The sequence below is a fragment of the Parasteatoda tepidariorum genome, chromosome 1, assembly GCF_982258835.1.
Source record: "Parasteatoda tepidariorum strain Cologne lab strain chromosome 1, Ptep-v5.0, whole genome shotgun sequence".
In the NCBI taxonomy this organism is placed as follows: domain Eukaryota; kingdom Metazoa; phylum Arthropoda; class Arachnida; order Araneae; family Theridiidae; genus Parasteatoda; species Parasteatoda tepidariorum.
The window spans coordinates 46,226,966-46,241,849 of record NC_141755.1 but is presented as its reverse complement, the minus strand read 5'-3'; the positions used below and the strand labels follow the sequence as shown (position 1 = coordinate 46,241,849).

The 14,884-nt window shown below is 27.8% G+C and overlaps 1 protein-coding gene across 1 annotated transcript in view; it reads right to left on the bottom strand.

The window, feature by feature from the left end:
* Positions 1 to 997: 997 nt before the first annotated feature.
* LOC107450191 (uncharacterized) overlaps positions 998 to 14,884 on the bottom strand; it is a 112,105-nt gene continuing 98,218 nt past the window's right edge. Inside the window, exon 3 of the mRNA XM_016065938.4 lies at positions 998 to 4,848. Within this exon, the coding sequence (XP_015921424.1) occupies positions 4,559 to 4,848 (290 nt within the window). The 3' untranslated portion in view covers positions 998 to 4,558. The remainder of the gene's footprint in view (positions 4,849 to 14,884) is intronic.

Genomic DNA, 14,884 nt, shown 5'->3' with positions numbered 1-14,884 from the left:
GCATGCAACATACAAAATCTTAACGATGCTAACTAGTTTTAAATTAAAAACAAAATTTTAAATTTTTCTCCTGACCAAACAATGGGATCATATTACTCAGACTGCGGCTACCTTCGATATTTTGCAAGTCAGAAATCCAAATCTGTCTGGAAAAAGGTATACTTATTCAGAGACAATCCGTTTTTTCTCTCTTTTCGTAGCTTAAAATGCCATCGGCAGAAAATAATTAGCATATTTTAAGTCACTCCCTTGAACCATTAATTTTGAGTCTTATTACACGAAAATCTGATCTAAAGTCATTTTGGGGGTTTCTTTTATTTTTTTGCAAGTTGTTTACACCATTACAAATTGAAATGACATCGATAAACTTGCACGAGGGAAATACAAAATAAGATTTACCGAACCAAACGTTTTTATGTGGAGATATTAAGTATGTTTATATCGCTCATTTGGTGAAACAATGAGCTGATCAAGTATCGTAGGATAACTGCAAAATCAAGTTACGTCATTGCTTCACCAAATGAGCGATATATAGAACACTCTATTCCCGCTAAAATATCGAAAGAGATGTTAAAAAAAAATGAAAAATAAAATAAATAAATAAATAAGAAATTAATCCGAATTTATCCTTTTTTTGCCATTGGTCGATGTTTTTCAAAGGAAAAATAATATTTTTTCTATCGCTCATTTGGTGAAACAATGACGTAACTGCAAAATCAAGTTACGTCATTGTTTCACCAAATGAGCGATATATAGAACACTCTATTCCCGCTAAAATATCGAAAGAGATGTTAAAAAAATAATGAAAAATGAAATGAATAAATAAATAAAAAATTAATCCGAATTTATCCTTTTTTGCTATTGGTCGATGTTTTTCAAAGGTGAAACAATGACGTTACTTGATTTTGCAGCTACGTCATAGTTTCACCAAATAAGTGATATGGAGTCAGTTTATATGAAAATTGTCTATATTCAAATACTTAATAAAACAATTAAATGATGATGTAGTAAGTTTATTTACAAATATTTTCCATTTACATACATGTTACGTCATAAAAACAAAGTATGATGTAAAATAATTGGTGCATCTCATGATAATGCAGACCTACGATACAGTGCATTAATTTTATGTATTAAGATATTTAAACTCATAATCTCTATTCCTTGTATATAGCTCATAGTTATCATTGATTATTATGAAGGTTAATTTAAAATCTATTTAAAAACGGTTTGTTGGAAAATAAATTTCGTCTATTCCAAGCTATATTTCTGAAGCTAGTTTAAAGTCCTATTTATTTTTAATAGATTATTTGCGAAAAATAATATTTATTTTTTTTTAGAAATTTATAACTATATTTCTAAGTTTCTGGGAGCTTTTGAGTAATTTAGGGCACTTATATGCTATGCCATGTTTCGAGATATCTATATTTTGTAGTCATAGTATTTTTCTAAACTAGTTATTATTCGCTCAATCTTTGTCTCTCTAAAAACATTTTTGTTTAAAAAAAATGAAAATGCGCTCTATTGGTGAATTTTGACGGAAAACGCCTTACTCATTGTGACAACTCATACACATTTTTACTGCCCTTATTACGATAGACACTTGTTTTTAAAATACATTTAAGGAAAAAAAATCACGCTTTGTAAAAACGTTTTCAATTAAAACTTCCAGATCTCAACTAAATTTTTTCATTAGAAGAAAACATTTATGCCATTAAACTTATGAGCTGATGAATTTTGTGAGATACAAGAATTGTAAAATCGAGTCTCAGTTGGCAAAATGTCATGAATATAGCAAAGCTATGATAGTAACTTTATCACTAAACGGAGAAGGTTTTAAACTAAAACCTACAAATTTACCGATGTATTAGAGTTTTGCTATACGTATAATGAGATGTCAGTGAAATGTTTGATAAGAGTTAATGTTGGGAGTTTATGGGCTAAAGCATTTCTAATTTATTCAGTTCTTTAACCTTATATAACCGCACTTTTTGAATTAGGTCGCACCATTTTATTTTATCCAATTTTCATCCACTCTTGCAGACCATTATGTTTTGCACTTTCTTTTATTATCGCTTTTTAATCCTTGCTCTTTTAATACTATCAAAACTTATTTTTATATGAGCTCATTTTTCAATTACTCACTTCAATGTTAGACGTTTTCCATCAAATTAAACTATAAAAGACGAGTTTATTTTATTAATTTGGTGTGTAAAATAAATGTTCAATCATACATATCGAGAAAAATAATTTATATTATGGATAAAAAAAAAGCATTGTTTGAAATTCTTAGTTTTTTCTCTATATTCCCTGCAATTAATCTTATTTTTTTTATATTTAAATGAATTATACTACATTTTTGTTTAAAAAATTAATCGGAAGAAAAATAACTTTTAATTATATTTTAAACAATTATATTTAAAAAAATTCTTTTTCTTAGAACACGTTTCTGTATACAATAAATAGTTTTTGAGTAAATATATTGTTTTTCTAAATTTCAATTTCTAGAGGTAAATTTTTAAATGCTTTAGGAAAACTGAAATAATGAAAACAAAACTTTTTAAACGGTTACGTAAAAATTTACTTTACATATACATTACATTCTAAACCATTTTCAATATATTGAATATTTTAAAAAATTTGAATAAATTATCACTCACTCAATTAATAACTTATATTAATAACTCAAATCACTCAATAACTTACATCGATTCACACACTTAACATAGAATCAATAAATAAAAATTATTAGCTTGGATAACAAATATATAATATTATTTATTGATATATTAAGTGCTACAACCGTTAGAATTTAAACTGGAATTTTTTACGAAAAAAATATTAATTTTAAGTTTAATTAAGAGATTAATGATTTCTTTTTGTAATATATAGGGCTCATAATTAAAAACTTTTACTCAAACCAGTATGTTAATAATTATAGCATAAAATTTTTACTTATTCTAGTTCAAGAATTAATATATATTATCTTTAATTCACAGATATTTTAACTAAAAAATCAGGAGATACATTGAGTTGAAAAGTTTATAATTTTTTGAATATCTAAATTGTCCATAAGCCTTCAAGTTAACATTGATTTTTTTTCTTGTAATAAGGCAAAGTTCATATGCATTTTAAAAAATAAGCCTTCATATAATCAGTTGCAGTCCATTCATCTTAAGTATTATCACTTTCGTTTGTTTTGTAGGTTGGTTTATTCAACTAATGTTGTCCTAAAGTTTGATACAAAAGTTACAAATTCCAAAAAACCCATATCTTGCTAAAAATTATTCTTCTAGTTTAAGGGTTGGCAAAATTCAGTCAGTCTAAATCACGAATACACTCACTGTAATTTTCTAACGAAGTCTTCTTATCGTATTGCAAAGATGTAATGATTTGGCTGGTGGAAGAGTTTTGTATCCGGTAATGTCAGTCCCCCTAATATGAAGTCCAAATGATTACTTTTATAGTAATTATTAAGTAAACTCTTCTTTCTCCTCCTTGGTCGTCATGTGAAATATTCCCACATGTTTATTTGAAAACTGACCACCTTGAATAATTTTTTAATTGAAACAATATTAAAATTTATCGAAACCCATGAATTTTATTTTGTTGATATATATTTAAAAAGAAACCCCTTTGAATAGTTGAGAATTTTTACGCTTCCTCCCCCCCCCCAAAAAAAAAGAATGAGGTGATGGTCCTTGAGGATCAAAAGATTGGCAACCGCTTTATATGATCAGTGGTCATTATCAAATATACTTTAGTCAGAATTGTATAGTACATAAAATTTCAGCAAGACTATGGGGAAAAGTTCAAAAGATACCGACCAATGTCTTAAAAAGTTATTTCCTATAATTTATGTCCTTTATATAGTCACTTTTTATAAATCTTCTTTATATTTAACGTGATGATATTGACATCTTGGTCCTTTACAATTGATAAATAGTTTATATCAAAACAAAGATTCATTGAAAAAATTCATGGTTAAATTCAAGATTAAATTCAGCTTTTCGTAAAACTTCATAGAAATTTATAGCTATTACTTTAACCATAAGTTATTGTTGTAGTTTTTCCTCCAACTGTCTGATGAAATCAGAGAAGATCTATTAAACCATTAACCTTCAGAAAATCGATCCATAAGTATGATATTATCCAATGTATCTAATTTTAGGTTTTCTTGGAGAATTTGGTGAGGAAACAGATTCTGTTTCGCTATTAATTACTACACATGTGATTTAAGCCATAACAACTAATTTTTTCTAAATTCTGATTGCACCTACGTATGACATGCGAAATTTTTATTTAAAAAAACAAAAATGAATACTGAGCAAGAGTGGGGATCAATCTACAGATCATTCATCTACAATATGAAATGAAAACACATCAGCCAAACTGCATCGTTTACATTTAACATTCAAAGCAGACTTTTATAGAAAATCACAGTGAGTACTTTCAATTTTCAGAAGCTACTTTTTCTGTAAATGTTTTGGTGGTGTCACAACTGTAGATTGTATTCCTGCTGCCTGGGCTTAAATATACGGCAGCAGAATCGACACCATCAGAGAAGAAGTCTCCTCAATTCGTCTCGTGTTCTTCCACTGTAGACTCTGTGTTCTTCAAGCTCCTCTTCGGAATCCGATTCTTTATCTTCTTCGTGGACCTGCTTTACTCTCAGCTCATAATCAGACCAGTGGTCAAGGGTTTCTTTGTGCAGTTCTAGCGCCATGAGTCCTGGAAATATAGAGTCACATATCGAACAACCATAGTGACGTTTTCTTTGCTGATGCTGCTCTAACTTCCGCACACTGTTGAAGGAACGTTCGCAAACATTACACGTCAGCTCTTCATCTGAAATAACAAAAATAGAGATTTACACAAAAATGCATATCAAATATATGATATAAAGCTATAAACTTATAGAAAAAGTTATAAAATATGCCGATAATTCAATGCGAAAGTAATGCTAAAATAAAGTTCTCGAAAATGGTTTTTCAAATCACAAGACTTCAAGATTTTAAGGTTAATTTTGAAGTTTTTATTAGCTGCAGAAGTGAGAAGTAAAACTAATTTAATATTATACAGTTTCATTTATTTCATGGAGATTAGCTGTAGGTACATAAATTCTAATTCTTCATGTGAAATATTTATTGTTCTTGATGGATAACGCAAAGCCAAGTCAAAGAATTCAAAAATTTATTTTTCTTGATCATAATAAATCTAAAAAAATATTTGTATACTTTGAAATAACTTCCCCTTACAAACTATTTTATAAAGTATGCATGAAAACCAAGGAATGCGTTAGTGCTCTTAAAGCAAAGAAACAACCAAAATTCACAAATCAAAGATATGTGGCAAATTCATAGACTCTAATTCATAGATGTAAAAATGTTTACGTTAAGAACCATAGATACCTATTTTTTCATTCATTCGTAAATAAATTATTTAACTTTTTGATCGATGTTTAAAAATACATAAAACTTATGATTATAGGATGATAACATCGAAAATATAAAGCCATTATTCACTGTTAAATAATGTAGTTCATGTGCTATAAAATAATTATCTGATACGCTTATGTTCATTTAAAAGATAACAATTATAATGAGCCAATTCAATGCATTTATAACTTTGTATTAAACGCATCAATAGGTTAAAAGCAAATGATTTCAAATGCTAGGTAAGAGATGTAGCCAAAAATAATAAAAACAAAACTTTTTCATTATGGAAATTTATCAGATGAATAGCTAAAGATTTCCGAAAGGATTTTCTTTCTAAATTTAGTTAATTAAAACTAATGACAATGAATTGGGGTTATTATCAATAGCAAACGAGAACAGTACCAAAATATAAAGTTAGAGTATTAGCTTTAATTTTACAAGTCATGATGAAGTACTAATAGTAAAAAATATTTTTTTAATATACCTGAAAAAATTTTGCTCTTATGTTTGATAAAACTAAATTATTTCATTATTTTGTTAAATTATTATATATATTTCAATGCAATTGTTCATGTCATTTCCTTTAAAATTATAAACTAATAGGGAAAAATTAGTTTTATGTTCTTTTGTCACATTCAAGGGTTAAATTTTTTTTAAATGACTTTAATATTAAAGATCCAAAATTCGATTGTAAAAACGTAAGTTCTAACGTAAACATCTGAAATAAACATCTGAAAACTTTAAAAAAGAGTGCATGTTAAAAGTAAAAAGACAAATATTGTACCATATTCCTATAAGAAGAGGTTTGAAAAAGGAATAGGTTTTGATAATTGATTTAATATTTTCTCAGGAAAACAACATTTGTTTGTGCTACAAAAACGACTTTCAGTTAATTAAAAGAACTTTTACAAGTGCAGATTCCGAAAGCAAAAAAGTTTTAAAAGAAAGAAAAAAAAATTTTCCTTCTTAGTAGCGATTTAGTAACATTGCAAAAAAAAGCTCAATTTTTTTCTTAAAATTTCTTTTCTGGACATAGTTTAAAATGTATGTGTAAAAGAAAATGAACTAATGTAAACTAAAAAGTTGCCTTTTCAACAATAATTAAACGACAAAGCGAGGAACTTCCCTACTTATTTAAATACAAAACATCATTACGGTGTAAAGTTCCGCATTTCGGGATCGGGATGATTCGGTATAAACTTACCAGGCTTCACAGAAAAGTAAAGTATCTTTTTAAGTAAATCCAAATTCGTATAACGTCAATTTAATATCACTATTATTAATTTATGGCACCCGTGACAAGCATATAAAAACAACTGATCACTAATGCATGACCTCGAATTACAAATTTATTTGAATCCATTAGTTTATTCCTTTGAAAAAAAAGAACAGTTTTCATACAGAGAAGTTTCAAAAGTGGAATAAAATTCTATGTCCATTTTCTTCAACACGCATTTAGAGCTTTTCTCCTTTTTATTTAAAGCGCATTTCGAGCTGTGTCCAGAATAAAAAGTGCACAGACAATTTATTTTTCATGAGTTGGAACATCAAACTCTTAAAATAAAAGAAACAAAGCTGTTTCCTATCATTCCGTCATCTTCAATACAAAAATAGACAAAAAGACTAATGCGTTTTTAAAATAGTGTTGCAAGAAAAAAAAATTAATATTAGTATTCGATGACAACCGTTCTCTTGACATTAATATCTCATAATTTAAACTTGCAAAATTTATAAAAAACTATAATGTAATTTCATTGAATTAAGCAATTTGCTTTTTAACGATGTCACCTATTTTAACGTGCTTTAGGGAATCTTCACAATTTTCATTCAACTTTAAACAGTCCTAATGCCTACTTAACGCATGCGTTGCACGTTCTTTAGGCTAATAATATTCTTTATTACTTGAAAATGAGAAAATTATGCATTCTGTTATAACGAAACAAAATTCAAAATTAATGTAAACAATTATTCTTAAAATTGAACTTTTAACATGTTAACATAGGATAACTAATTTGTCAATTACCGATCTACAATTTCCAGACGAACTCTATGCAAAGCAGAATTTCATTTATAACAGAAAATTTGGGAAATTATTCTCGGTGTATGCAATTATTTCCTTGTTTATTAATTTCTACAGGAAGATTTGTTAATTTATTTGGAATGCTGCTGGTGTTATTCGTGTTTTCCAATCGAATATCTAGTGAGTTCTTTCATTCAAAACAATGGATATCTGGGCGATAAGAAGACAGATGAGGGAGGACGCTGTTGCCATAGAAATATACAAAGACGCTTTAAACGATATTAAGTGGATTAAAATCTTTACTTAATTAGATCAAAAAGTAAAATTTTTCCATCACAGCGGATTTTCAACCCGAGAAAATATGTTGTTAATGAAAATAAGCATCTCCCTAAAACATTACTATTCACTGCAATTCCTCAGAAAACAAATTATTTAATGGTGACTAAACATTTACTTTACAAAGGAAAATTCAAATGATAATTTATGAATTATTTTCTTTTCAAACTTCAAAAGAAGTTTTCATTATTTTAACTTAAGGAATTAATTAGCTTTATATTTTATAAAGAAATTGACGGGAAATTGTTTAAAACGAAATTCTTGTGAGTTACTGACCTATACTAAAAGCCTTAGAGAACCATAAATGTACCGTTAGTCAACACATTTTCTACTAATTATTAATGATGGATTTATGCATAATTATAAATTATTAACACTTGGCACACGATCAATGAAATTTAAATACCAAGAAATGAGAAAACGTCTTTTTTGTAAATTCATTTATGCAAAGGGAAAACTGTAAAAACTTTTTTCAATAAGAAATTAATTACATAAAATGCTGGGTATCTCTTATCAGATGCTGGGTAGCCTCTTGTCATGTATTGAAAACATTTTTTTTAATTTTCTCAATTTCATTCTCTTTTTTTTTATTAGAATTATTTAAAAGAAATAATAAAGTATGCTATTAGTTAAGTATAATCTCTATTAATAAAATGAAAAACTACATACGTGCGAATTTTAATTTCTATCTATTTCATGAGGATAAATGCATTAATAAATAAAATTTGATGTTTTGAAGTCAAATTATGCCTGCAAATTTATATCTCATTGAATTTAACTCTATCAGCAATTAAAGGGATTAGGGTAATCTATTAAAACACTGTTACATCAAACTTCTCCTTAATATTGTCTCCATACGGGATGAAAATTTCAATGCGTAATTGCACAATACACAAAAAAACGTTTTTCCCTTGTGGGAGTTGTGATATTTTTCACATGACACGGTCTCTTAAACAATTTTGGTGAAATAGTTTGCGATAATATTGCCCTAAACACTTTAATTCTTATACATTAGGGCAGAGGCAGGTTTCTTTTTAAACTGTAGCTAGTTGGAACGATGTTATCATCATCATTCCTGGCTCGACAGCCCATTTTGGGGCAAGGCTTTTCCCATGTGAACACTCCAAGTATCTTTTCTTAATTGCCTTCCAGTTTAAGAATATGGAAGAGTAATGAAGTCATTTTCAATGTCATCAAAACATTGAAGGTCTTCCTTTACGTTGGGTCACAATTCACAAATGTCTTAACAATTAAAATACGTATGTTAATCCAAATATTAGCTGAAATACTAGTATGAATACCTGAATACTCCAGGACCAACGTTATATTTTATTGTATAAAGTCATGTAATATTTTATGTACTGAATTATTTATTTACTAATTAAACTATATTAGCTGAAATACTAGTTGAATACCCATTGGTCGAAAGGGGAGAAGTAAATATGAAATAAAGTGGTATTATAATTATTACTAGAAAATTAAGCATTGAACTGAAAAACACATACTGCTATAAAAAAAATTTCTTCAATATCCTTCGAATTTTTTATTTATTTAATAATTTTTGCACTTTCTGATGCCATTAAGTTATTAGTTAAATCAAAACATTTATTTAGAAGTTCATCCCTTCAAAATAAAGTTTAAATAAATTAAGTATCATATGACGTGATGCTATTGGTTGTGACAACTCAAGATAGTCAAAATTTACTTCTGCCAAGGAATTTATTGTACATTTATTCCTCTCAGGAGTCTTATTAAATCTATCCTAAGTCTTATTAATTATCATCTGAGCTGCTGAGGCATGCACTAAGAGATTACCTGAACGCAATTTTTTCACGAAATCAGCATCTCTCAGTACGAATAAAAGTGTATCAAGAATGGAGAAATTTATTAAATTATATATTCGGTACAGTATTTCCGGGCAATAAAAAAAATCAATTCAAGCAACAAAAATATCAAAACTGAGATTTTTTATATATTTTATGTTTTTACATGATAAAACTAAACTTAGATTTTTTTAAATCAAAATTAAATTTTGCTTTATCAGTTTTTGAAATTCTATTTTAGCTTGTTCAGAGCATTAGCAATAAATAAAAAATATTTGTCAAGTTACTTATCTCGAAAGGAAGTAATTATATAATATTGACAATATGATATTTTATCGACAATATAATATTATATAATATTCGTTGAAGCAATTATATAATATCGACATGGTGCTAAGAGTGTTCCGCTGTTTTTGTTATCGCGTGTGGACTCTGATATTTTTATCCGTAGAAGCATAGCAACTAACAGCGTTACCACCCACCACGAAGTCGAATGTAGGGGGTCATACAGACTTATTACCAGCAATACGGAATTGATTTCGCTAAAAAATGATTCCGAATGGAAAGGAGATTTCATCGGATTACAGATTTCGTAATTGACAAAAAGGCATAATACGAAAGCTTGGAAGTCTAAATTTCGATAAAATCCAGGTTCCTGAGGTGTGGTTAGCTTTAACCACTTTCAAACAATCGGATAATGAAATCTTTTCCATGCTCATTCCGGTAAATATTCAAGCTAGATATCCTAATCTTATAGTGACTCCATCTAGGGAGTTGAATATAAAATTGCATTGAAATAAGATAATTATTAAATTGTTGAATTTAAAATTGTATTGAAATATAAAATAACCAAATATCAGTTAGACAGAGAGAATGTTAGAATATTTATTAATGTTTTACCATAATATGTGATAAGAAATGCCTCCTAGAAACCATTAATTTCCTGAATAAGGTAGAACAAAATGTGTATAAAAATTATAGCTAAGGAAATCACAGTGTTACACGAAGGAAAATCACTAAGTTGTGTCTTGACGTAGTTCCTTTTTTGATATTTCAATAAATTTCAGCTTATTTCTTTTTTAGCAAAGCACATTTTTTTTTTAAATATGAGGAATTTGTTTGAAATATAATATTTTATGCATCAGCCGAAGTTGTGTTAAAAACGTGAACAGGATTCCTAAAAGAAGTCAAACAAAATCATTTTAGAATTAATGAAATGAAGTTACACGCAGTGTTATAGATTCAATGCATCTAACTTCATTAGCTGAAAAATTGGATTATTAACTTTGACTGAACAGTAAAATTGAAAAGTTGTCCCAAATACGTTAAAAATTCGTTCAGAAAAAATATTACCACTATGATGTCTAAATATATACTGTATCTAATGAATAAATATTATATATTATGAATCTAAGAATCAGGTTCATTAAAAATAAAAAACTATTTACAAAAAGATTAATCAAATTCAATAAAAATACTTATAATATTTGTTTGCAGATAATTTATTTTCTAAATTCATGAGTTTTGTTACTTTCATAGCAGAAAATTAGGAAATTAATTATAAAATTAATAACGAAACTAACAGTTTAAACTACATCAATATTAAAATGAAAGAAATTATTGAGATTAATTAGTAATTTAAGTAATGCAGTGTGTTGGGGTACAAAGATGCTCGTCAACTACCAGGATCCTCCTTACCAGAAACACGGGTCTCCACGTCGGTGAACATGTGGGTGGTTTCTTCCCATCAGATTCTGATATAACAGGGTGGTAATCGAACACTTAGGGGAGCACGACGGTTAGGAAGTTGTAAGTGACACGTTCTGATACAAACTCATTTTTCAATTGTTTACATTATATTATTGAAAAGATTAAACATAAATCACAAATCATAACATCGCAGTTTCCACAAAGTTTTAAACATTATTTTAGGTAACAAAAATACTCGAAAATAATACTAGTTTGAAAAAGCTTTGCCGAGTAAAATATTACAGCTAAAAATAAGTATAATTAATTGCCTTTGTGAAAAACAAACTATTATCAGAATAATTAGAATTATGTTCATTTAAGCACTCACACTTATTTGCGTCATGAATTGAAAAAAAAGTAAACATAAATATATCCATGTATGTAAAAAAAAGTCTTTTTTTCTAATTCTGTCAAAAACAAACTAGACTATGATTAAGAATAAATAAGTTCTGCTTAAAAATATTTAATCAGTCACGAAATTTGTTTTACAAAATATATAACAGGTTTAATGAGCAGAAAACTATTAATCTCGAGGATTGCAAGAAAAAAAAACGTTTCTCATTACGCTAGTTTTTTTTCTCCGTTTGCCAGAGAAGATTCTTAATCGAAATTTCACTTTTAGTATAAACACGCTATTCACTTAAAGGACGAAAATAATTATTTAATTAAATTTTTCTGTTTATAGTTATTTCTAAAATTAACTTCATTTTGCATTTGCGTACGTTATGTTTTAATTTAACATACGTATAGATCATGAGATTTAAAAAATTAAAATATTAGAACATACTTTTTAAAAAATTATATCTTGACTTATCTTTTTGATGTCCTTGAAAACATTTAAGAACCAGGCATTAACTGAAATTTAATTATTTGAAATGTATTAGTGTTGATATGGAAGAAAATCGAAATGGAAGAATCTAATCATTCGAAAAATATTAAATTTTATAAATATCTAAGTGAAATTTTTATTTATGTTTATTAAATATTATTTATGTAATTTATTAAAATTATGCTTTTGTTCAAAGAAAATAGAATTGCGTGAATAACTGCATAACGTAATTTATTGTTAGGTAGTAAGTATGTATTTTAAATTTACCAATTGCTTTTGTTGAAAATAAACATTTTATGATCTTCCCGAAGTACTGAGAAACTCCTAAACAATTTGATCATTAATATTAAAGCTTAAATGGCAAAAATATTTTTTTTGCATGCATTTATTGCTTTCTGTAAGCGTGGTCAACGAATTGTCATAACTTATCATATTGTCATTTTATCATAACTTACTCATAATTTCAATTGATGCTGATTTCTGAAAACTTTTGTTTCAAAACCCATGCCCATATAATTATGATTTCAAAACTTTTTGAGATATGTTTTCGTTACTTACTAACATAAAGAACACGCTGTCGGAATACTATTCAAGAAAATAATGTTTTTGGAACGTATGAAATTTTTAAGATAATCATTACATCCTTGAACTGTGCTTTTAGCAAATAAAACAAAAAACGTTTCTTAGCTTGAAAATATTTGCGAAATTCATGTGATGTGTCATTTGTGAAATTCATTGCATGAATTGTATAAATTCATAGGAAGCACGTTTTTGTGTCTGATTTTGGAACTTGGTTACCACTAAATAATTAGTATATTTGAGCTCACCCCTCGATTCCTTAAGATTGACACTTAGAAGATGATGACTCGGATGATTAGAACAATTCAATATAATCGCAATTACCTGTAATCACTATTAGAAATAAATGATTAAATAGCAGTAATAATCTGTAATCCATTACAGTTGTAATCGATTACAGTGTTCGATAGCTAACTCTGTTACCTGTCAGTCGTGAACTCAAATTAACGCCTTTTGCTATGTTTGTTTGAGCCTTCGTTAAGTGAGAAACCTTTATCTGTTTTAATAGGATGTTTCTAATGGTAATTATCTAAAGACTGTATTTTTTAAAATACACTCTCGAATTTTATAGCATAATTTTTCTTACCACTTTCTTTTATTTGTAACTTTTCTTGTTTTCGGTTATCTGAAATATTTTGCTATAAACAGAGAAGAGATATCTATAATTTAATGAAAGTTATTTATCTTGAAACTCTACGTTACATATGGCATTATATTATTTGGAAATGAACTGGTAGGGGAGAGTGGGATCAATTGTAACAGGGTACAATTGTAACAGAGCAAAAATTTCGAGTGTCGGGTTCTAGATTTGGTTCCTAGGTGGCGCACGAGGTGTATTTAATAAATCTACATGTGCACCCCTGCTGGAAACCATTTTCACGTACTTTTGTAAGAGTTACATCACGAAAGATATTTTCACGCTACGTAAGTACTTTTTTTGGTATTGGAATATTATATTGTAACAAAGTAATTTTGTTTAAACAAATAAAAATTATTAACCGAATATGTAAGTGGACACCTTAATTAACATTTCAAAAAAAAAGATTAGTTTTGTTACTTAACTAACATTGTTTTTAACAAATGAAACTAAAATGGAGTCTTGGGGACGATTGTAACAGATGCAAATAAATAATCTTATTTTTACAAACCATTGCTTAACTCTTTAAGAACCACCAATAGTTTCCTATATCATTTATATTATGTTGCATGCGCATTATTTTATTTGTCACCCTTCACAGCATAAATTAAAATTTTTAACCTCTTAAAGTTAAAAGTTTAACCCTTTAGGTCTCTGCTCATTATTATTTTTACTCCTAAAATATCACTACTATTTTGATCAATAAAAAATATATCACAACTGTGATAATATGTATAATTAACTATGTTTTAGTTGAATTTATGAACTGTTACAATTGACCCCGTTAGTGGGGACAATTGTGACAAGTGCACGACTGTCAAAAATTGTTAATAACTAATATAATAACATTTAAAATAAGGTATTTTTTTTTCTAGTAGAGGATAGTCTACTTTACTCGTTTGTCAATTAATACTAGTAATATATTGGATTTTTGTCAGTTAAAAATAGTTAAGTAAAAAGTGTTGCAATTGACCCCACTCTCCCCTATAATTATAACTGTTCATTTTAGCACAAAGGAGCAGGAAAAAAATAATTAACCGTGAACAAGGAATAAATAAAAGTAAACAAAACTTAAAATTTGAAAAGTAGCAATAAATGGTCTGAAGAGAACAAAATACAATTTCAATTATAGTCGACTGTTATTTTTTTGTCTATTGTTCAATTGTAGTTCATAATGTTCATGCTTCCCTATATAACTTGGTAATATCTTCCTTATCCTTGGAGCTAGTCTTTGATAGGTAAAAACATTGCGTAAGTTTTGGTTGACAAATTGAGCTTATAGGATCGGTAGAAACTACTAACATGTCAAACAAATGTTTTGCATATCCTTTGTGTATTTTAAAATTTGCCATTTTTTGGGTCTACAATTTCCAACAATCTTATAAGGCCTTCCCAGGATTTACCTTTTGATATTTCAGGCATATTGCTGTTATTTACTTCATTAAATTTGTTAAAAGCTAATCTTTTTTACTA